This window comes from Arvicanthis niloticus, chromosome 17, assembly GCF_011762505.2.
Source record: "Arvicanthis niloticus isolate mArvNil1 chromosome 17, mArvNil1.pat.X, whole genome shotgun sequence".
Classification (NCBI taxonomy): Eukaryota; Metazoa; Chordata; class Mammalia; order Rodentia; family Muridae; genus Arvicanthis; species Arvicanthis niloticus.
In genome coordinates this window covers 57,086,920-57,111,943 of record NC_047674.1, presented here as the reverse complement: position 1 = coordinate 57,111,943, position 25,024 = coordinate 57,086,920, and the positions used below count along the sequence as shown (strand labels likewise).

General features: G+C 47.6%; 1 protein-coding gene across 4 annotated transcripts in view; it reads right to left on the bottom strand.

Moving 5' to 3' along the window:
* Lrfn2 (leucine rich repeat and fibronectin type III domain containing 2) overlaps positions 1-25,024 on the bottom strand; it is a 165,431-nt gene that overhangs the window by 14,399 nt on the left and 126,008 nt on the right. The window contains exons 2-4 of one of the 4 annotated variants that reach the window (XM_034521661.2): positions 12,914-14,337; positions 12,773-12,815; positions 2,964-10,591 (exon numbers count right to left, since the gene is read on the bottom strand). In XM_034521661.2, coding sequence (XP_034377552.1) covers positions 10,520-10,591; positions 12,773-12,815; positions 12,914-14,313 — 1,515 coding nt within the window. In that variant the 5' untranslated portion in view covers positions 14,314-14,337 and the 3' untranslated portion in view covers positions 2,964-10,519. Of the gene's footprint in view, positions 1-2,963; positions 10,592-12,772; positions 12,816-12,913; positions 14,338-16,358; positions 17,177-25,024 lie in introns of those variants that run through there. The other 3 variants (XM_076915370.1, XM_076915369.1, XM_034521659.2) reach the window with 3 other exon arrangements.

Genomic DNA, 25,024 nt, shown 5'->3' with positions numbered 1-25,024 from the left:
TAAGTTATAAATTAGAACACCTGAGGGCTCTGCCATCAGTTCTGTCTCTGTGGAGAAGACCTGCATCTACCTGACTCAGATGGACTCTTCCAGGTCCTCTAAGCCACATTCTGCCCTCAATTCAAATCTTTGTTCCTTAGATGTCATTAGCACTGCTTGAAAACTTCTACTTGTGCAAGTGCCAACTCCTCTGAAGTACCCGCCCACTTTCTACTTCTCTGTGGGTGGATGGCAGGAGAGTCAGCTGGGCTCTACATTTTCTGTTTTCTCATGGCATCTCAACTGGCAGTGGATGATAATTCTGGGGGTGTTATCAAGAAAGAGAGTAAGGAACCGGATAGTGTGAAAGTGAATGGAGTCATTGGCCTTGACTTAAACATCTAATCTGTAACCTCCACCCCCAGAACCACCTCACACTTCAAATCCTCTCTTGTCCTAGGAGAAGTAGTAGGCCTGGGTTCAAACTCTCTTTCTCAGGAGGTCAGAGACTAAGAGATGAGCTTAGGGTACATGCCAGGTCCTTTTGTTGCATCTGAGAAACTATTCACTGCTGAGCCTTCTGGAGGATGTCTCCTCTCAACACACACACACACACACACACACACACACACACACACACACACACACACCAGATCTCTCTAGGTGAGGCCTGTCCTTAGGCTTGGCCCCAAACTTATCTTCATACAGGGACCACCACAGCAATGTGGATAGTGGGAGTGAGGGGTGGGGGGATGGGTAAAGGAGAAGGCTAGAGTGGATGAACTTGGATTGTCTCATTCTTACTCTGGTTGTTTTTTCAGACTATGAAACTTGAAAATAAACAAACAAACAAAAGTCCCATTTTAAAGTCAGAAGAACCAAGTCCAAGATGGCTGTGCTGATCCTGGAGCCGGATAGAAACCAAGGACCTTGGCTTTTCCCTTCTCCTCACCCCAGGCTCTCTCAGGCTTCTGACCATGTATGTCCAGGAAATTCTCTCTGCTTTCTGCAGCTGCTAAGAGTTCCGCTGTGCCCTTCATAACATCGGCTTCCTCTACTGTCCATTCCCCAAAGAAATCACCCCAGTCCCTCCCAGTTTTCTGCCTATTATAGAAAAACAAAACAAAAAACAAAACACCTCTAATTGCAGGATTTCGGGTCCTTTGATCTGTGATGGTCTGGGACAGGCTCCTCTAAGCCTTCTCACATGTAAGGTGAGGAGAGCAGAGTCTGAGTCTCAGCCACAGCCCACCACCTGGAAGCTTCCCCAGTCTCTGTCCTGAGGCAGAGAGAACCGCCGACTCCCAGCCACACCCACATGGAGTTTTCCAAGCTTTTCCACTCAGACCTTCTTGGCAACAGTCTAAGCCGGGGGAGGAGATGAGCACAGGCTGGGAGCAGCCTTGGCATCAGCTCAGCGAGCACGAGGTGGCATTTTGATGGGTGGTAAAAATATCTCCCAAGTGTTCAGGGCCAGCTGCCACCCTACCAGCATCATAACTTCTCAGATCCTGTCCCCATGACCAGGACCTGAAAAGCCCACTCTGTTCACATGTCCCAGGGGATAGAACACAGGTCACCAAGCCCATGATCTCTGGCCACTCTTATACCTATAATAGCTGCTTCTGTCACCATGGCCATATACTAGCACAAGAAGCCTTTAAGCTTCTAGGGAAAGTGAAAGGCTGTTAGAAGGGCTGTGGCCTGCCTAATGGGCTAATTAAACAGGATCATAAATAATGACTATCAGGGCTGCTGGGATGTGGCTCTGTGAGTAGAGCAGTTGCTTAACATCACACAAGGCCCTGGGGGTCCATCTCCAGCACGGCATAAAGCAGGTGTGGTGATACATGATACGTGCCTGCGACCCCAGCATTTGGGAGGAAGAACTGGGAGAACAGAATTTGAAGGTCATCCTTAAGCTACATAGAGAATTGGGTGCCAACCTGAGCTATATGAGACCCTAATAAAAAAATCTTGTAGTCATAGTGAGAAAAAATAAAAGGAGGAGAGAAACACATAGAAAAACATAGTGAGGCACACTGACAGAGGAGCTGGGTCAGCAGTGCAGTGGGAGGCCGAGCTACACACTGAGAAGTCAGAGTGCCTGCTCCCCACTAGGAGTTTTTCAGGGGCCACAGTAAGGTTCCCCAGCAGAGAAAAGCATAGCCGAGGCTCTGTCAGAAGACTCAACATGGCCCTGTCTGGAGACATCTGGCTTACTCCATCACATCCTGGTGGCCTTTGCATATATGTGGATGCTATGAGACAAGAGGCTCTCTAGATACTGCAGGGCTCTCACCCGTCTAGAACTAATCTACTCCATTCATCTTCTCCCTGAATGTACTTTATGACCACCATCCTTCATCACAACACACCTCTGCCCTGCTTTCAAATCTTCAGTGGCTACTCCTCCTGCAAGGTAAAGTCAGAGCCTTGCTCTGGCCTCTGAGGTCCTACCGGACGTAGTCCTGTGCCCCACCCTCATCCCCAGCTCGCTCCCTGCCACTCTGCCCCAGATACCAGGGAGTCCTTGCTGCCTCTCCAACAGGACACACACATTCCAAGGGCATTTGTGCACGCGGACTCCTCCGCCTGGCTGTTTCCATCACTTCAGGTCTCTGCCCCCGTGCCACTCCTCTGAGATGCCATCTCTGGTTGCCCACATAAAACAATAGCCCGAGGCTGTCTCTTTGCTTCATTTTTCCTAGTGCACATTTAAAATATAATTTTAGAACTGGGTGTGGTAGCACACACCTTGAATCCCAGCACTTAGGAGGCAGATGCAAGCAGATCTCTCAGTTCCAGGACAGCCAGGGCTACAGAGAAACCCTAGCTAGAAAAAACAAATTTTATGTTAAAATTAATTAATTGATTAAAATAAATAAATAAATAAATAAATAAATAAATTTAAAAAATAAATAAAAATTTAAAGATTTATTTTTACATATTGACATACGTACACATATACATATATCTCATATACATATATACACACACATATATGCATATATACACACATATATGCATATATATACATATATAATACATAAATACACACACACATATATATATTGTATGTGTGGGTATGTGTATCAGAGTGCAGGTGCCATTGGAAGCCAAAAGAAGAAGCAGAAGAAGCTCCAAGGGGCAGCTGGAGTTACTGACTAGTGTGATCTGCCCAGTGTGGGTGTCAGGAACCAAACTCAAGTCCTCTGCCAGGGTAGTACCTACTTTTAACCTGAGCCTCTCTCCAGCCTCTAAAACATTGTTTTGTCTTTTAAGACAAGGTTTTACGTAGCTCAGGATGATTAGACTCAAGAGTTTCAAGATGACCCTGAATGTCCAATCCTCCAGCCTCTACCTCCGGGTTCTGGGATCAGAGGCACACACTACCATATCCAGTGTTTGTGGTGCTGAGAATTGAACCCTGGGCTTTTTTGCACACTGTGCAGGTACTCTAACAGGCTACATCCACTGCCCGTATTTTAAATTCTTTCCCTCCTGTCCCTCTCCCTCATAGGCCTGAAAGCTTCTTCGAGACTAAGCCTTTGACTACATTGTTGCAACCCAGGGGTCTTGTCCAGATACTCAGTAACTATTTTCTGACTTCACTTTCCTGCAAAGAGGGACCACACCCTGCAACTGTAACCAGTTATAGCTGGTTCTGTTAAATTGTTTTATCACAGCAACTGAAGTGAAAGCAAAGCAACCAGGAAAGAGCAGAGAGCAGATCCCGATCCTTGTACCAGCAGTTTACACTCAGTCTAGAGGTATAAGTGCCTCCCAGGCTGCTCTGCTGGGGTCTGTCTTCCCACAGGCTCTGCAAATTGTCTCTTTGGAGAGTTCAGAGCTCTAGTCTCAGAGCCAGAGAAGAGGGGCGCTTGGTACAATGAGGATGGACCAAGAGCTGTGGGTATCTCTCTCTCTCTCTCTCTCTCTCTCTCTCTCTCTCTCTCTCTCTCTCTCTCTCTCTCTCTCTCTCTCTCTCTCTCTCTCCAGATAATAGGAACCTGCCCCAGCTATGGACTGCAAATTCTCCTGTAGGGCAATGCCAGTCAAACATACAGGTATGCCATGGCATGAGGCTGTGACCCCATCAGTGCCTGGGGAGGCCTTAGGGACTAGAACATCAGATGCCCAGCCTGAGCCAACACAGGAGATGCTGGTGAATGACACAGCAACCAAGAGGATATAAAATACATCTGAGTTGGAGACACGATGCTACAGAATGTCAGACAGAGGTCTAAATCGGCCTGCACGCCCCTACTGTCTCAAAGGTGCCAGGTCCTATGAACAACCCTGGGAAGGGCTAGCTATCCAGCAGGTATTTGGTATTTGATACTGCTCTGAGACCTGTGGCCACCAGTGCTGTCTTCAGGTTCCCGATGCTTGCTCCCTCAGGCTCTATTACTCCCACACAATTCAAACATGCATGGATACCACAGGGCTGCTTTACTCTTACTAGGAGAGAAGCAGATGCATTTTGGTGGAGAGAGAATTAGAGCTACTGTAACTGCAGGGATGTTCCCAGTCAAAACTCTCTTCTGGAGTAAGGGGGATGGACGACAAGGAGAATTGGTCACTTCTCAAACTTCTCAACCCACTCATATTTTCTGCTAAGTAGCCCCGGGTGGCAGTTTCTTGGTAGAACCAGGGTTTGGGTTGGCACCCTTGTTTCAGGCTTCTGCCAACACTGCTCACACTTGAAATTATGAAGAAGTGATACTGATCAGAAAAAGCCCCCAAACAGGCTGCAGTGGGTGCCTGGCCCGGTTTTCCAGGACATTAGGGGGCATTAGTAAAATGACCCACTGGGCGAGGCCTGGGGTGGTTGGAGCCAGGGTTTACTCTTACCCTTCCTGTCCCTTCTACTTGTGGGTACATGATTTCAGTAGGAAGAGAAGTCATAAACCTATGTGTCCTCAGGAAGGCTGACTTGATGTGACCGCTCACAGTGGCACTGTCCCTGTCTCCCCAACTTCAAATGACACATATTTCTCTCTTTCTATCTGTGGGTGCTCAGCACCCCTTCAGGAGAAGCCAGCCTGCCTGGGGACATAGGCAAGTCCTGAGCACAGGCAGAGGACCCTGCCCCTCGCATGCCCTTCTCCCTTCAGGAAACAAATATCCTGTTTTGTTCCCTACTTGTCTCCAAAGTCAAAAATGAACTTTCTGGGTGGCAGAGAGCAGGGAACTGAGATGTGACCAGATGGAATCCTGGTGGTGTAGACTCCATCTTTATATCCCTTCTCTGGGGTGGGGGATTGGGGGGGCGATGGTGCAGCAACAACAGCATAAAGGTTAGTATTGACTGTCAGCGTGGCAAGTTCTAGAACCATCAAGGAGGCAAACCTCTGGCTAGTCTGTGAAGAAGTTTCTGGAATGGGCGAGCTGAGGAAGCTGCAGGAAGAGCAATTCAGTAAGTGTAGTCAGCACCACTCAGTGTATTGGGGTACAGGACTTAGAAAGATGCAGAAGCAAGCTGAACACCGGCATCCATCTCTCTCGGCTCCCTGACTCGATACAATCTGACCAGCGGCCTCACGTTCCTGCCCCAAACCTTCTCTACCCAGGCAGACCTCCAAGACAGGACCTTCGAACTGAGTAAGAGTCAACCCCTCCTTAAGTGAGTTTGGTAAGTTAAGCAATCCACTCCAAGCCCTGAACAGCTCACCTGTATGCTCCATACTCTAGAAGTGAGGTGTCCCATCAGCGAAGAAACTGATAGAGCAGAAAGAGCTTCTGTGTTTGTCCCCTCAAGGGGGACAATATACCTCATGGTCCCTCTTGTCTCTACATTGAAGTGCTGGACACATCACACACAGGGTGAAGGCAAGCCTGTAGCCTGGCTGGTCCCACTGAGCTGTAGGTTGGGAGCTGGCTATGCCCCGGGCCCTCTCTGGGACTGGTTCCAACATCTCATCTGCTGACAGATGTTCCTGACAGCTCTTGGAGACAAGTGTTCGTGAATGTCACTTGGGCTGATAATGACATGCAGGGCACTTAACCTCCCATGTCACAGTAGAGATGAAGCAAAGCTGAGATGGGCTGTTGCTCTCTCTGGGTGGGGGAGGGGCTGTTTTCCCCACCACCACCATGCTCACTGCTCTCCCCTCTGAGGAGTCCCCGTTGTTATTCTTTCCTTGAAACGTCTGACCCTGATGATGGGAGATGTGACTGTCAATCTTCCCCAGTCACATAGGAAACAAGCCAGAGACCAGCTGAGGACTAAACAATCTTCCCGGTGCCTGCCTGCAGGGCTTGCCTGTGCATCTGAGGAGAGAAGTACCTGGGGGTATCTAAAACATCTGATAACAAAAGAGCTTTCATGGCAAAAGTTTTCCTTGGTCACCTGAGATTAATCAGGTCTTCCCATCTGGTGAGAGGCCAGAACCTGGAATGTTCTGGAATGAGGCCTAGAACCACATGCATCAGACATTGCTCACAGCTCCCCTGCGGTTTGGTGGGACCTTTGGATATCAGTTAATGACATGGATCTGGGTGAAGCTATATTTTCTGAGACTCTAACATGATCACTGTCTCTGACCTCAGACTCTGGGGCTCAGATGCCTGGGAGATCCTAATATCAGAATACAGGGTTCTGCACAGTAAATGCCGCCGAAACCATGCTGTCCTGCTGAAGAAGAGTCATGGGCTGAAAGATTTGGGGTCACACTAGTTAGACTTTCTTATTTCTACACCCCCATCATTCCTGGGAGGGACTTAACTGGGGCCCCCAGAGCCCTGGAAACTCCCAGATTATCATGGCTGATACTTCAGCTCTCACAGGGCAGCTCTGGGGTCTGTTTCCCTTCTTCTGTTCATCGAGTATGGAATTTGCAGCCTATATGGGGTCAGACTCACTAGTGACCGTGGGAGGGAGATGTCTGCACTGGAGAGCTGGAGCAGAAGAGGGAGGCAAAGCCAGGTCCCTAGATCACCAGGGCCAGGCCATTCAGGAAAAGAGGGACCCTTCTGAGGGGAGGGCAGTGAGCATGGGGAGGCGAGGAACAGCCCCTCCTCCACCCAGAGACAGCAGCATCCCATCTCAGCTAACCTCACCTGTGAGCTATGCAAGGTAGTGCTGGTGGGATTTTATTCTTGTGATGGGCTAGTTCCTCTGTGTGTGTGTGTGTGTGTGTGTGTGTGTGTGTGTGTGTGTGTGTTGCTCTCTTCTATTCATAAATGCTTTAACTACATCAGAGGAGCTGGGATCTCTTTCTAAGTCCTTTCATCTTCAAGGTCAACTTTACCTCATCTCACATGGACTTCTAGAATCTAATTTCTTTGCTGGGCCATTCTGTGTTACACTCACTACAGCTCCATTCTGGCCATTCTGGATTAAACAGAGTACAGCTCTGCTCTGCTCCATAGAACCACAACCTCCCCTGACCTGAGCAGTGTGTGTCCTTGACACAGCAGAGAACTATGATGTCTCTTAACACTACACTGTTACATGGCTGTGATGTCCTTGTAAGCAACAACTTCAAGCCTGGGTAACAATTCCGAACAAGCCCAGTTCTCTTCACCTTGGAATTATGAAGCTATAATTATAGTGTATTCCTTGAAATAAACAGATAAATAACAAAGATGACCATGACAGAATATAGATAGATTATACACAGATACATAGACAATGATAGGTGATAGATAGATAGATAGATAGATAGATAGATAGATAGATAGATGGATGATAGACGGGTGGATAGACAATAATAAATAATAGGTGGATAAACAATGATAGATAGGCTGGTGGATAGATGGATATTAGATGATATATGTTACTTCTTTCTTTTTTTTAAAAAAAGATTTATTTATTTTATGTATGTGAGTACACTGTCGCTGTCTTCAGACACACCAGAAGACACACATCGGATCCCATTACAGATAGATGGTTGTGAGCTACCATGTGGTTGCTGGGAATTAAACTCAGGACCTCTGGAAGAGCAGTCAGTGCTCCTAACCACTGAGCCATCTCTCCAGTCCCATGCTACCTCTTTCTAGATGGGTAGAAAGATGCTAAATGACAGCCAGATAGGATGATGGAGAGGTGACAAGTAGATGTTTTTCTGGATACTGTGCTGTGTGTGTTCCTCTATCCAGCCCTCTGCTCCCGTTCTGTGATCTTTCTTGTTCAGATATGAACTGAGCAAATTGTCATCATGCAACCCCTGCGGTTTCTTCCTTCTCAGGGGAAACGTGCATTTTTCGAAAAGTCCAGTGTTCCTCTTAGGGTCTCTCTCTCTCTCACCATGAATTCCCTCAGTAATACCACAGAAGCTGCTCCTGTAAACCGTAGCCAGAAGCTAGGGTTCAAATTAAGGCTTATTAGTCAGCTTCCTGTGGTAATGAGGAAGTGTTTGAAGTGAAAGAAAACAGGTTTATTGAGTTCATGCTTCTGGAAGTACAGGTCTGAGATCAGATGGTCCTCCTGCTTTGGAGCTCCTCTGGTGAGCCAAAAGGCAATGACAGGAAACTGTCCTACATCTTTTCTCAGATAGATTATAGGTAGATAGATAGATAGATAGATAGATAGACAGACAGACAGATAGAGGATAGGTAGATAAATAGATAGTTAGACAGATAGTATAAATGATAGATTCTAGAAGATGGATGGGTAGATAGATGATAGAGAGATAGGCAGATGGTATAATTCATAGATACTAAAAGATGATAGATAGATAGATAGATAGATAGATAGATAGATAGATAGATAGACGATAAATAGATGATAGACAGACAGATAATAATGGATTAAGGGAGAGGAAGAAACTAGTGTGCTTTCAAGGGCATATCTCGATGACCCCAAGACCTCCCTCATGTCTTTATCTCAAATCATATCTGCCTTTTTCTGACTGTGTGACCTTGAGGGACTTTTGTGATATTCTCTTGTCCCTTTATTCTTGGTATGACCAGGAGGACTAAGTGAAATAGACTCTGGAAAGCTGTGACTCATGCAATCAGTGAGGCTGCGATCAGTGGTTCTGGTGATTGCTCCTGCTCTCCTCTGAGAGCACAGCCTCCTTGGGATTTTCTTCAAAGCTCTGGACATCTATCTTCCTGTAGATAAGGCTAAATGGAGTCTCTAACTTCTTTCTAATTCCTCCCCTCGGACCACAGAGAATATAATGACCTTGTTTTTGACTGTTATTACTCTGGCTCGTATTAACAATAAGAACAGAACCTTATATCCTGTGGCTGCTTAATATGAGTTAATACTACATGGAGAGCTTTCTTTTCTAGTGTGTGTGTGTGTGTGTGTGTGTGTGTGTGTGTGTGTGGTGTGTGCATAAACATGCATGTGCTAAGCTTAGCCAATATGCCAGGAATTAGCTTAGTTCCATATCCCAGTGCTGAACCACAGACACAAGCCATCCATCATGCTTGGCACTTATGTGAATTTTAGAGATTCAAACTCAGGTACTCATTCTTGTGAAGTCTCTTTAGACTCTATATGAGGTATTTTTCTTTGGTATATCATCTAGTCTTCATGAAAAGCCTTAAAGGAGTTACCCTTGACCTCTGCAGTTTGTTTGTTTTGTTTTAATTTCTAATGCTTCCTTTTTAGTCTACTTTGTTAATGTGTTTTGGTGCTTTGTTTTGTTTTGTTGCAAAACAGGGTCTCACTAAATAGCCTAGTATGGCAGTGAATAAGAATGCCCCCCCCCCCCCCAATAGGTTCATGTATTTAAATGGGTAGTCATCAGGGCATGGCACTACTTGAGAAGGATTAGGAGGAGGTGTGGCCTTTTTGGAGTAGATTCGGCCTTGTTAGAGGAAGTGTGTCACTAGAGGTGGGCTTTGAGGTTTCAGAAGCCCAAGCCAGGCCCAGGGTCTCTCTTCCTGCTGCCTGCCAACCCAGATGTAAAGCTCTCAGCTACTTCTCCAGCACCATGTCTGCCTGAGGGCAGCCATGCTCCCTGCCATGATGATAATGAACTAAGCCTCTGAAACTATAAGCCAGTCCCAATTAAATACTTTCTCTTACAAAAGTTGCTATGGTCATGCTGTCTTTTCACGGCAATAGAACAGTGACTAAGACACTTAGACTGGCCTGAATCTCACTACATAGAGCTGGCTGGCCTTGAACTCCCAGAGATTTGCCTGAATCCGCCTCCCGAGGCATTGGCATTAAAGGCCTACATAACCACACCTGGCTGGACACTTTCATTTTATTTTTACTCTCCGGACTCCTAGTCAACCAGCCAAGAGAATAGATTTGAATTTTCCCTAAAGCAACAGCAAGAACCCAGCTTCAAGGCCTGGTGCTGCTCCCAGTATTTATGAGCCTCTGGCGAGGGTAGAAGGTGACATCTTCATGACAGTGACTTGGCCACGCTGCTGACGTATGCCCATCTCATCTCTGCACCCTCATAACTCAGGCTTTTCATCAGTGCATGCCCCAGCCAGCCACACAGCTGGTGGCTTTTGGCTGATCTGCTTTTCATCAAGTCACAGCCGCATGTCAAATCCACACTTGAAGAAAACACACTTATTTTCCAAAAGGTCAGCCTCACAGGCTATGGAAAAATGTAAATTAAATAAGGTCTGCGTTCCGCCTCTGCAACTGACAAAGATAAAAGGTGTTGCTCACTTGGTACTGGGAAAGCTGCGGTCAAGAAGAACATTGTTATGTGCTGCCTATGAGAGAGTAGATAAATAATCAAACACAACAAGCAAGTGTTATAATTGACTTGTTAAGCCAATAATTCAACCCTGAGGAGAATATGTGGCGAGAACTGGCATTTCACCAAATGTATTTTTACTTTGGTAAATAAATAAATAAATAAATAAAATCATGTTATTACTTTTAATACTGAAAAACAAAGAGCGACCTAAAATTCTAGTGATTGAAGGCAACGGTTAAATCAACACAAAATATTTTAGTAGCATGGGGACTAAGCAAGCTGAGCCAGATGAGACCTCAAGTGGGGAAGACAAAGATTTAATAGTGCTGTGGATGGACCACGCATGCCGTTCTGAGCTGGTATAAAACAGAGACACTTCCTAGAGCCTTCCAGTTAGATCTGCATGGGGGGAGGGCAAGGTGGTTTTACTGCTCCTTCCACAACTTTCCTCTCCTAGGTTTCTACGAAGACTGTATTTCATCAATAGAAACCACACACACACACACACACACACACACACACACACACACTCACGAGGGAGAGAAAGACAGAGAGGCAGAGAGAAAGAAGCTTTATAACTTCCTTTTGAGAGAGAGTGTGTAACTTTATAACTGTCTTTTGGTACATGTATATCCAAGTTCCAGTTCTAACATCATCCCCTCTGCATGCTCTCTGCCTGGGCTCAGTAAACACCAGCTCAGGGCATTCTCAGCTCTGTTGTTTCCATGGTGTTCTGTCCCTCAAGGACACATTGGCTTCTTCCTTATCAGTTCTGTCCCTATCCAGACATTGATCACCCTGGAAGCCCTCTATGATGTGACTAGGGTTCACACACTGTAGCCTCTGGGGTCATGTGATGAAACCTGTGGCTCCATTCTCAAACTAGTCATCCTGTGAGCGCATCATGAACAGGACATTCCCTAAGCAGTAGGGGTATAGATCACAGGCCTCATTTTCACTGAAACTGGGAAGAGATTCCTCTGAGATCATCCAGGCAGGTTCCCGTGTCTGTCTATGGCTCCTGTGGTACGTAATTTTTTTCTATTGTTGTTTCGTCTTTTGAGACAGGATCTCACCATGAGGCTTTGACTGGCCTGGAACTCACACATACACTGGCTTAGGAATTGTGGTCTTCCTGCCTGTGCCTCCGGATTGCCGAGATTATATGCATGCATTAATATGCCTGGCTGGGGTATGTAACGCGACTGCCCTCGTGTTGTTAGCTTCCTTTTTGTCCAGGCCTCAGGATGACCCTTGACCTTCACAGCCACTTTCACAGTCAGTGTCATTGGCTCAGTTTCTGTGAAGAGCCCAGGGTCCAGAGGGTGGTGGGCAGGGGGAGGCTCCAATAAGACTTGGAAGGACCCCGTGAACCTGAGTCTCAGACAGCCAGAAATGGGCTAGCAAGGGAAAGCTCTTTTTTTTTTTTTTTTTTTTTTTGGATGGAAAAAGAAACAGAAAAAAGCAGACATCTCTGGAGGAAAAAGGCAACCCCAAGTCAGGACTCAATCTAGAGGAAAAAAGGATTTAAGGTAATGAGAAACTGAACATATGGGGAATTCATGAGGCCTTTGATGCAGCCAAGCCTGAAGTGGGTTTCTTTTAATGATTTGAGGTAATGCAGATAGCTCCACTACTGTTTCTCTCTGTCTCTGTCTCTCTCCCACACACACACACAAACACACATACACACACAAACAAACACACATACACATCTCTCTCTCTCTCTCTCTCTCTCTCTCTCTCTCTCTCACACACACACACACACACACACACACACCTCTGTGTGTGAGACACATACTCACACACTCACACACATGCTGACTCATGTTGATTAAACTCCTCTCCACCACAAGTCTCTAACAACTTGGGTAGATTACATCCACAGAACAGTTGAGGAATCTAGAACCGACCAAGAGAGGTGGAAAGCCAGACCATGCTCCTCAACTCTTCCCTCCTCTCATAACTGTCCACCTTGTCTACAAGGCGTCGGAGACTCCCCAGCCACTGGATTTCCCAATGGCTCAGCTCTGACGCTGCTCTCATATAGCAAGGAGCTCAGAAGTATCCAGCCATGCGGTTATCACACCTTCGCCCTCTCCTGGGAAGCATGGTCCTTCCACATACACACTTCTTCAGCTACTCTGATGGCAGCCCCTTACCTGTAGCAGAGGAACAGTTGACCCAGGATCCCCACAGGCACCCCTGGAGAGAAGGGAAACAGGAGTACAGGGCTCTAACCTCCCAGGCCTCCCCCAAGCATGCTCCTGTCCCACCTGACCACACTGCAGCCTCTGGCTCACCTGTAGATCAGTACCTCGTCGTCGGAACAGTTGTACTGCAGCTGATACATCTTTACCCTGGGTGCTGACTTGCTGACAGACCACTTGACCAGGGCAGATGTGGTAGTCACATCAGACACAAGCACAGCCCTCTCTGGGGTGCTTTTGGGAGGCTCCCCAGCCCCACTTCCTCCCCCTCCCCGGCTGGTCTTGCTGGAACCCGTGATGTCCGAAAGGCGAGACTTGGGGGGCGCCATCCTGCTAGTGCTGTTACTGAGGTGAGGGAGCTGCACAATGGAAACCTCTACGGTGGCTGTAGCCTCTCCTGCCGCGTTGGCTGCAATGCAGGTGAAGGGGCCGCTGTCCTGAGAGGTGGTAATTAGGATGTCCAGGGTGCCATTGTCATATACGGCAGTCCTGGAAGAGTTTCCTACCAAGCGATCATCGGGAGCAACCCAGTGGATCAAAGGGCTGGGGTCCCCAATAGCCTTGCACTTAAGAGTGGCCGCCTGGCCCTCCAGAACCAGCAGCTTGTGTGTGTGCTGGGTGATGAGAGGCGGCTCACACACAAACTCCTCCTCGCGAATATGCCAAAAATAACGACCCTTGAGACCTCCAGGGGAGCCACAGGTCTCCAGGTCGTCATCCCTCTCCAGCCTCCGAAGCCAGAGAAGCTCACAATTGCAGTGCAGCGGGTTCCCTCCAAAACTAAAGGACAAGGGTGGGGCAAAGGGCGTGGCAGTCAGCAAGGAGGCCTGGGAGCGGGCAAAAATAGGGTCTGGGGGAAGCTTCTGCAGCCGATTGGATGTGAGGTCCAGACGGGCCAGTTTCTGCAGGTCTGCAAAGGTACCCTCGGCAATGTGGTCCAGCAGGTTGTGGTCCAGACTCAGCTGATGGAGGTTGACCATGCGCCGTACAGAATCCCAGGGAAGACCGTGGAGATTGTTGTAAGATAGGTCCAGATCTTCTAAAGTCAGCAGGAAGTCTTCAAAGGCGTCATCAGCGATGCCGCCCAGCTGGTTATTGTTCACAATAAGATGCTGCAGGTTGACCAGGCCCCGGAGTGTGTCCTCCCCAAGGCTAGGGAGCCGGTTGCTGTCAAGGTGCAGGGAGCGGAGGCTCTCAAGGTCTAGGAAGGAGAAGGGCTGGATATGGCTGATGGTATTCCTGGACAAGGTCAGATCCACCAGCCCTGTCATGTTGGCAAAGTCTTGGCGGCCAATGTGGATGATGAAGTTGCCACCCAGACGCAGCTCCACGGTCCTACGGTCAATGTCAGGAGGCACAAAGAGGAGCCCCTTGGAGGGACACAGGGTCCCCAGTGACTCAGACAGATTCTGGCAGACGCAGTACTTGGGGCAGGCATCGACCACAGCAAACGCCATGCCAAAAGCCAGCAGCCCACCAAGCAGAGTCTCCATGGTCTGGTCACTCAGCCTCTGCACCTGGAAGGAGGGACACAACGTCAAGGTCAGCAGGTAATTGCCCTTATCAAGAGCTTCCTCCCTCCAAGGAATGTCACATCGCATTGGGGAATAACAGAGACAGGCTCTGCTCAGGCAAGTGCTCATACCTTTTTATTTAACTCTTCCGGCGCTTTGGTGCTTTTCTACTTTATCTTTTCTCCTCAGCTGGTATTATCTCCTAACAACTTGATTCACTGTGTGTTTTCAGATTGTTTCCTAAATTACACGCACCATGTGAGAACCATGCTAGCAGACCTTTTATATGTTTTATGCTGTGTCCCAAATATCTAGCATAGTGTCCGGAAGTCCTGAACAACCTAGTTACTCTGCTGGTACATGTTGGAGGGTGGGTGGACAGATGAGTAGGTGGTTAGATTTTAGCTGGATGGATAAGCAAGCGGACAGATGGGAGGATAATGGTTGGACGGGTGGGTGGCTGAATGAATAGATTTGGTGTTGGTATGTCTATAGATGAAAGGATAGATGAGTGGATGCAGGGAAGGATGGATGGGTAGATGAGTAGGAGAGTGGTTGATGGGTGTCTAGGTGGATAGATGGACCAATGAATGGATGGGTGGGCAGGTGGATGGACGAATGGATGGGTGGGCAGGTAGATGGATGGATGGGTGGATGGATAGGTGGGCAGGATAGATGGGTAGATGGATGAATGGGTGGGCAAGTGGATAGATGGATAGATGGATGGGTAGGCAGGTGGATGAATGGATAGATGAATGGATGGGTGGGCAGGTGGATGGATGGATGGGTAGATGGATAGATGGATGGATAGGTGGGCAGGATAGATGGATAGATGGATAATGGGTGGGCAAATGGATGAACGGATAGATGAATGGATGGGTGGGCAGGTGGATGGATGGATGGGTGGGTGGGCAGGTGGATGGATGAATGGATGGGTGGGTGGATAGATGGATAGATAGGTGGGCAGGATAGATGGGTAGATGGATAATGAGTAGGCAAGTGGATAGATAAATAAATGGATGGGTGGGCAGGTAGATGAACAGATAGATGAATGGATGGGTGGGCAGGTGGATGGATGGATGGGTGGGCAGGTGGATGAATGGATAGATAGATGGGTGAATGGATAGATGATGGGTGAATGGATAGATGGCTGGGTGAATGAATGGGTGGATGGATAGATGGATGGATAGGTGGGTAGGATAAATGGGTAGATGGATGAATGGGTGGGCAAGTGGATAGATGGATAGATGAATGGATGGGTGGGCAGGTGGATGGATGGATGGATGGATGGATGGATGGATGGATGAGTAAATGAGTGAATCTATAGATGGAGAGATGGGAGGTGGGTAGACAGGTGCATGGGTACATAGAGAGGTACACAGGAGGATGTATGACAGATGAATGGAGGAAATGAATGGGTGGGTAGATGAATTCATGAATGTGAGGATGGAAAGATGGATAGATAATATTATATTAGTGGCTCATCCATTGATAAAGAAGATGCTTGAGGTGTATGCTACAGTTGTCTAGCGAACTGCAGTGTTAATATCTTAATTGGTTCTAGAAAACTGTGAAATGAGATCAGAGCAGTGATCCTAGAGGAGACGGAGGAAGAGAGCCGCTCCTGGGAGAAGCCAGGGTCAGTGGGAACGGGCTTTGTGTGGCACTTCATCAAGACACGTCACTTAGATGCCAACTCTTGAGAGTTCAGGAAAGGCAAGATGTTAAAGGAACATTGTTTTAAAAACCTGACTGGTGCTAGTCTAGGTCCTTTTCCTAGATTCTGTCCATCTATACTGTTCCGTGGGCCTCAGGCGCACATTGTACAAGGGAGGATTGTCTGTGTGCAAGGACAGGAACTTGCCTCATAGCCTACTTGAGTCATTATTCAAAAGCCACCTTCTCATTGAGGCCTCTGATACCCTGATCCCCTATTCCCATCACACACACACACACACACACACACACACACACACACACACACACACACGTCCCTCTCCCGTGTTAGGTATATGCTCACTTACCTAGGGTGCTCACAGCCTTACATATTGTCCAGCACTTAGTAGGCATTTTTCTTGAATGGACATATCAGTCAGGAAAAAGACAAGGATTTTCTGGGGCTTCTGTGCCTCCTGACCTCACAATCTTACAGGATCTCCTTATTCTATGCAATAACGATTATGTACATTTTTTTGTGTGTGTGTAATGCTAAAACCAAGCCATTGGGTTGGTCTGTGAGAAAATCCTGTGTTGTACAGCTTCCTAAAGACCAGCATTTCTCAAATTGGCTTTCTCAGAGTGCTAATTAGGTTCCACAAAAGTAGCTTCAGAGGCCAATAAGCTGGGGACACGCTGCCCACTTGCTGGTTCTTGTGAACGCTCTGAACATGTTAATAAGTTCGGAAGAGCTGAAGTATTCTCCAGTAGGGAAGACACTGGATTGAAGATAGCTTGGTGCTACGTTTTTAAATTTGTGTTTCCTTTGTACATGTGCACACGTGTGTGTTCAGGCACACGTGTAACATGTGTACGGAGGCTGGAGGTTGGTACTGAATGTCATCCTCATCTGCTCTCTGCCTAATTTTTTACACTCACTGAGCCTGGAACTCACCCATTTAGGCTGGACTTGCCCGCCAGTGAGATTCAGCTTCCCCTGACCTCACCTCCCCAGACCTGGGATTGTAGGCACACATTGTGCCTGGGTGTCACATGGGTGCTGAGGACCTAAATGCAGTCCTTCTTGCTTACATAGCAAGTACTTTATCAACTGAGCTCTTGTCCCTGCCTTATTCTTATTTTGAGCAAGTTATTAGTATTTCAAGGAAATAGAACTCTGTATGTCTCAGGTTGAGTGTCACAGACACAGAGAAAGCAGACGGTTTACATATATATACACTACTTGATGATTTGAATACGATGTCCTCCATAGGTTTTGGCATTTGAACACTTAGTACCCAATTAATAGCGTTGTTTGGGAGGTTAAGCAGGTGTGATCCTGCTAGAAGCCACTGGAGGCAGGCTGTGGGGTTAAAGACTCACATCATTTGGCGTTCACCATTTCCTCGTGTTTATGGTTCAAGGTGTGAACCCTCAGCTTTCTTCTCCTGTCCCTTTGCTTTTTTCAGCCCCAACCCCCACCAAGGATTCTCAACTCTCTGAACTATAAGCCCAAGAAAACTCCTTCCTCCGTATGTGGCCTTGTTCATGCTGATGGTGGAGATTTCCTGCATCCTTGGTTAGGCTCTGCCGAGTGTGGACCTAGAAGACCAGAGCTTCTCTTGAGCACAGAGGAAGGCATCCGGTGGAATTCTCCTGTGACTGACAGTCAGAGATGTAGGCCCTTGATGGGACAGGGAGGGAGCAGGATGGTTGCTCTGCCTCTGCAAGGAGTTTCGTGACAATAGGTACTGGCAACAGAGAAATGATAAATATATACTATATACACATACCATATTTAAAAAAAAACAACAACAAAAAAACCCCTCTTCCAATCAAATGCTTGGTCAAGCAGATTTCAGTTCTGTTATGGTACCTCTTTAAAGGAAATTCCTCCCTTGAGGCCCTTCAAGGACCAGTAGCTTTCCCCACATTTCACCTGTAGATGGCGCTGTCCTGAGAATGGCGCTGTCCGACAGAAACTCACTATAAGCCTAATGTAATATTAGACTTCCCAGTGACAGTATTTTGTTAAAAATTAGATAAAGTTCATTTTAGTAGCATATTTCATTTCACCCACAATATCACGTTAATGTCACCAGTGCTGTTATCTACGAGATGTTGAATATTCTCTCATTTGTATAAAGACTTTGAAATCTGGTGTGTATTTCACACTTACCAGCACACCCCAAATGATCCTCCTCCATATGTGGCTATGGGTTCCCCTAATGATCAAGCCTGTGAACTACTGCTGTCTGCTGTCTGTTTTGTAAATAAAATTTTATTAGCACATGGCCCACTCGTTCCTTAGCATCTTTCTTGGGCCATCTTTCTTAACTATGTGGCAGAGGTGCAGGATGAAAGCAGAGAGCACAGGGCCAACAAAAGCTAATACTATTTGCTTTTCTGGTCTTTTCTGGAAGTTTTCTGACCTGTGTTCTAGAAGGTTCTATCCCTTTTCCCTTTCTTCATTAGGGTCCCCGGTTGAATCCCCCACATTAATTCCACATAATGCTGCTCCAGTCCCCTCAGGAGCAACTAAAGCCCAGCGAGTACCAATTACCACCAAACTCCTTGCAGAAGCAGAGCAATTGCGATGCCCCAGGGCCCATCAAGTTCCTACATCTCTCTCTGGCTGTCAATCACGGGAGACTTCTACCTGTTGCCTTCCTCTGTTCCTAAGAGGAGCTCTGGTCTTCTAGGGCCACACTTGGCAGAGCCTAGTCAAGGATGCAGGAAATCTTCGGCATCAGCTTCTGTCAGGAAGAGCTGGAGCTAGTCCCCAGGCTGTCTACCTAAGGCTTACGCTAGCATCTTCTGCTGGGTCCCCAGATCCGTCTCAGCCAGTCCTGCCAGTTCTGTGTGTTGAGAGGCTGATTCTGCAGCCTACCTCAGTGTAGTATGAATTGCAATCACCTATATATGTTTTGGGCCTCTCCATCCTTGACTTTTGTCAGCTGTTTCTGTTACACAACTGAGGTGGTAAAGGAAGCCAGGGAGGTGGGACTCACACCCTCATGCCAGGAAAACTCAGACTCCCTTGCTTCAAACATCTTTATCCTACCAAATGATGTTAAGCAAACCACATTAAAAAAAAAAAAAGTTTGTTGAGAATCAGCAAATGCCTAATGAATTCAAATGGGTGACATAATAGAGCTGGGTAAATATATTTTAAGTAACCAGCATGGAAGATTACTGACAGACAAGTGACTATTGAATCTTAATTAAAATTGTATTCTGAGAATTGTCGCTTAGCCCATTTCTCTAACAGCCAAACAAAAGGCGGTCTCACCCCCACTTTTGAAGAGGGGGAGTCAAAGGAAATGGATAAATTATCCTGATTCAGGCAGATAAAATGGGGGAGGTTTCCTGTTTGAAGCAGGGATTTGAACAAAGGCTGAGAGACAAGACCGGCCTTCAAGAGACAGGTGACTTCAAGCATCCCTGAGAGGTGTAGGTGGCAGAGGGGAACAGAGATTAGGAGACAGGGGCTGGCTTGGAAAGAGAGCTCTGAAAGCAAACAGGAGGGGCTGAAGCCCTGCTGGCCAGCAATACAAACAGAGGTACTGTGGATGGTCTATGCTATCAAATGTCACCATCAGCCCGCAGAGGAGACAGGCAGCCACTGGCAGAGGAGGCGGGACTGTCCATGAGGAGGCCACTGGCAGAGGAGGCGGGACTGTCCATGAGGAGAATCTCTGAGCCAGCATTGGAGCAGAGGGAGGAGAGACAGAAGTGAACCCACAGTTGAGCACTGACCCAGGATGGAAATAGTACTGTCCTGCTTCCACCATGCCATTGGATTTCTTTGTGTGGCACTCACAGTTCTACAAGGTGACAGCTCACAGTCTGTAAGGTACCCTTGTGTAGTGAGAACAAGATGGCCCCCTCTTACTGTTGGCAGAGCACCCTAACTGAGCAACCTTGCACAGTGAACAACCTGCTCCACCACACCTTGGGGCGCTGTGCACAGCTATCCATGTTTTAGCTACTGGGAAATGAGATTCAAAGCAGTTTGGACCCAACGGAGCACTCTCCTCCACCCTGGAAAGAATCGCCACTTACTCAGGATTGCCTGGCGCCAGTCCATACTCCAAGCAAAGGAGGCCCCTCCTGAGGCATCCATGTGCCTGGTGTGCCCAGAACTGGCAGCTTCTACTAGGGATCGCTTAGGAACCAGGGTTGGTCCAGCTGTTCCACTACATTTGAGCATTTATGTTTACAGCTCCGAGAGAAACTTGGAAGGAAGGCTGGGGTTCTCAGAAGCTGAGGGCTCACTGGCTCTGAAAGGCCCGCTTATCAGGCCCGGATGGCAGGGAGCGATCGAACATCGGCATACGCACATGCATACATGTACGTGTGTATGTACAAACATGCATATACATATGCAAACACAGAGGCATACTGGCAACGAATACAGAATTGTGAAGCTAGGCAGTTAGTTTATTATCAGTGCCTCTAAGTGAGAATTTTTTTAATTTTAATTTTATTATTTTTCAGTGTGCGTGTGCGTGTGTGTGTGTGTGTGTGTGTGTGTGTGTGTGTGCCTGTGTGTGATGTAGGTGGATGTAAGCACATGAGTGTGGATACCCTAGAGTTGAAGTCACAGGTGATTGTGAGCCACAGCACATGAGTGGGTTCTCTGGAGGAGCAGTAAGTGCTTTTAACTGCTGAACCATCTTTCCAGCTTCTGCAGATGGGAGTTTTATACTTAAAACAATGCGGGGATCAGTTAAAATGGGGGAGCAAGAGCAGTGGACCTGGGAGCAGAAAAGGAAACATCCTCTGGTTGATGGTCAGTCCTAAGGCCCAGACAGTCCCCACCCTCGACCCTCCATCCTTTTCAGCTCTCCCCACCCCCAGCCTCTCTGTCTGAACCACCAGGAGCTGCTTTCAACAGAAGAGGCAACATTAGCAGATGGCTGCTTAGATATACGCGCAGTCTCTCCGCCCTGATTTCCATTTAAAAGATATCTTAGCAACCAGCCTGAACCCCCACTTGCCCCTGAAGCCTGTGAATCTAGTGAGATGCTTTGTCTCTTGCTTAAGGTAAAAAGGGATGAGCCCCTCCAGTGTGCACCAGGTAGGAGGGTGGGAGGGGCTGGGATGGCCACCTGGAGGGAGGCAGCAGCCGGAGCCTTCTTTTCATCCAGACTTCCCCTGTTCAAGCTCCACTGTGCCCAAGAATCACACTGCTCACCCATGAGGAGCCCTGGAGGTTGTGTTCTGTCTAATAGTGGGGAGAGGAAACCTGACTTCCTTCCACTTGGGCTAGGAACACAGACACCAGAAGTTGAAGTCTGGGCCTCCATTTAAGGGTAAAAAAGACTGAGCTGGGACCTTGGGACCTGGTTTCCCAAGCACTTGTCTTGGCCCTGCTCACTAGACAGGAACCCTTTGGTGACCGACCTGAGGTGCTCCTGATCACATAGTGTCCCTCCCTGCTACTCTCAGATTATTGAGATGATAGGCTCTAAGAAACTGCAGTTTCCCCAGACTCCCAAGAAAAGACTAAGGTCTGAGGTGAGCAGAGAGGGAACTTACCTCCCAGGAAGAGATTTCAGTTCTGATAACTTCTCAGACCACAGACTGTGAGACCATAAGGGGGACAGCCCCCAGACCGGAACTTCTAAGCTCTGCATCCCTCTGTGTTCTAGCTAAATCCCATCAGGACCCCAGAGATGGATTTCTGGGGGAAGGTGGTAGATAGATAGAGGTCAATGAAGCACTTTGTTTCTTTTCCTGATGTGACCGCTAGTATCTCCTTTCTCTGCTTTTCATGCTGACTTGTCTCTTTAATTCTCCTACCGAGGACTGGCATCCTTAGTCCTAAGGATGTCAGCGTCCAGATCAGACCCTAAAACAACTCTGGTAACCCTTCAGGACAGAGCAAACAGTTTGTGGTGAGTTTGTTTCAGGGAAGGAGAGAGCTACATGTCTGAGCAGGGAGCCAGCCTTTGACATTGGATGCTGGAGTCTTAGCAGCTAGCATCAAAGGAAGGAGGGAAAAGAAGAAAGAAGACAATAGGAGGGGGTGGGAGAAGACAGAACACATGAATGTCCCTAGGAGAGGCTCCTAGTCCCTAGAGAGTCTTTTCTTGGTAGCTGCAGAAAGACACCCCCATATAGGATGGGTAGCAGCATCCCACACAAAGCCTCGGGGACAGGAACCACCTTCTAAAAGAGAGCCAAGAGAGGGAGACTTGCCTAAAGGGCAGTGGGAGCCCATTTAGTGCTGTTTGAAAGGCTCCATGTGAGATAAACACTTCTTATCAGAAGCCTGCTATTACGCTACAACTGCTTCCTCTTCGGAAGATCATATTATGCCTCCGTGTTAACATATCTATGCTAGCTTTTACTGTGCAATTATGTGTGCCTGCCTGTTACTCTTATTCACCTGGGGACCTTGTTTTTGGCAGGACCTATTTTGTTCGGTTCTTAGTTCCTGGTAGCAAGCCATGGGCTGAGTGAATTAATGGGGGAGAGTGAGTGGATGAACTGCGCTCCAGCAGGAAGAGTCCCAGTCCTCCGCACCTCTGACAGCCTGTATCCTCTAATTTGCCACAAGAGCGACCTTGTACCTGTGGGCCAGGCCATGAATGCTGGGAATGAATCCCTCAGAGACCAGTGTCTGACAAAAGCTATGGGACCTTGGCTTTGTTAGCCCTCAGTTAAGACAGCCTGTGCTGAGGCACATTCTACATCCCCTTGAGGGTCCTCAGTAGGCACGAGCCTCAGTTTCCTTTTACTGCAACCTGTTCCTCAATGCAGCCTCTCCCTGTCTGATCTCCCACTTCTCTTCCCGTCTTTCCCGAATCTACCACCTACATGGACCACTTACACTGAAGTCCTTGTTCCAAATCATTGTTCCGTTTCTGAGGACTGCTGGCCCCAAGCAAGCTTCATAATTATAACTGGTGTTAGGTTACATAAATTTCCAGCAGGCTAGACCCCAATGTATGAAAGATTCTGGGAATTTTTTTTCTATTTTAAAGCAGGAAAACCATTAATGGCATCAATGATTAATAAAACCCAGAAAGGAATGTAGTGGGGTAATGTTTGTCCCCCATATAATGGAGAGATAGGAATAGCTGGGATGGAAGAGACTGGGGAGGTGGTTTCATTGGTAAAGTGCTTGCCTAGTGTACACAACGCCCTGGGTTCAATTCCCAGCACTGCATAAAACAGGCCAGGCAATGCACAACTGTATTCTCAACACTAAGAGAAAGGAGGCAGTAAGATCCCTTTTAAGACATCATTGGCTATATAAGTTTAAGGCTAACCTGGGCTACATGAGACTTTGACTCAAAAATTAACAACAACAGTAACAACAACAACAAACCAGTAGGAACATCTGCCCTAGCCCTGACTGGGTCTAAGAAGCCGTAGAGATGCCCACATCCCTGTGTAAATGAATGTTGGGGGGGGTATTAATGGAGAGACACCCACACATGGTAGGGAGTGAAAATGACCAAGAACAAGGAGATTAGGATGCGAATGGAGTTGGGGTTGGGTTGTGAAATGTGAGGAGGCTGTGATGTGTGATGTGTGTGACTGAGCAAGCTCCCGAGGGTGTGTGAGGGGGTGTTGCATGAATGGAGGTGAGCAAGCAAGTGAACAGGTGGGTTCCTGTGACAGAGCGCTGTGTGGGCGAAGGAAGCTTTACACACATCCCTACACACATCTTGGGTGGGGGTGAGGCTGTGGAGAAGGGGTAGGGAGCGGGGCTTGCTTGCTCGCCGGGTGACGGAGACAAATGCCAGGTTGTGCGTTGTCACCTTCAAATGCATTAATCCTCGTGTAGTTTTTGATCTGTCCCGTTGGGGTTGCAGAAGGTCCATGGCTGGCAGCTCTCTGCATCAGTCTAGGCTGTGATTTCCTGTTTCCCCCTGTCAGCTTCCACCTGAGCTCAGAGGTAGGGAATCTCAGGTCACAGTGAGACAGAAGTTCCATTCATTCTCAATTCTCAACGATTTACCTCCAAGATCTGCACCTTATTTCACCGAAGTCGAAAGCCAGCAGGTAGTTCTAAGCACCTGAGTGAACCATTTCCCTCCCCACCTCAGAGAGAATGAAGACACACAGGGACTCATTACCCATTGCAAGGGCTCCCCTCTCTCACTGAAGCTCTCCTCAGCAGACTTAAACTCCAGGACCACGCCCTTGCCTTCTCCAAAGTCAACCCTACCCCAACCTTGCCTACCTCTATCTCAGAGGTGTCAGCCTCAATGGCTCTTCCATACCCTCAGTCCTCCCCCTAGTGCTCCACTCAAGGGAAGTTTTCAGACTGGTCCATGTCCACTCTGCAATCCGGCTAATGGAGGAGCACTGGGGTAGGTAATTGAAAGCAGCAGATAATCCAAAACTCATTTCCATTTCGCCGGGGAATGGTCTGTCTATGATTTAGTCTCCTCATTATGTCTGGCTCAGGCAAAATTAAAATTGGCTTTTCTTATTTAAGCCACCCAGGGTACAGGGCAGGCATGGACTAGGTGGCATTAAAGTTCACTGTGGCTACAGAGTGTAATTATGTGTTAGCATCTGAGCAAGATATCATACTTGAAGGTCACTTGAGAGAGCGATTGCATTTTTCCCAGCAGACTTAGGATCCTTGAAGACCAGGATGAGTCCTTCTCAACTTGGGTCTCTCTAAGGATAGTGTTTGTATCCCTTAGACTCAGGATCCTTCAGTCTGGGCTTCCTGAGAATAGGTTGTCTATCCCTTCATTATTATTTATTTGTCTATGGCTGACACCTTAAAGAAAAGGGGTGGGGGGAGGTCATTACTTGGGATTTACAGTTCCAGAAGATTAAAGACCATGATAACTGAACTGAGGCACACACCAGAAATTGCTGAGAACTCACTTCCTGAACCACAAGCAGGAAGCAGAGAATACACTCAAAATGGCAGGAGGCTTTAGAAACCTCAAGGCCCACCTATCAGTGACATACTTCCTCTAGCAAGGCCACGCCCCCTAATCCTCTCCTGACCGGCCACCCCCAGGGGATCAAGTCTTCAAATACCAGAGACTTA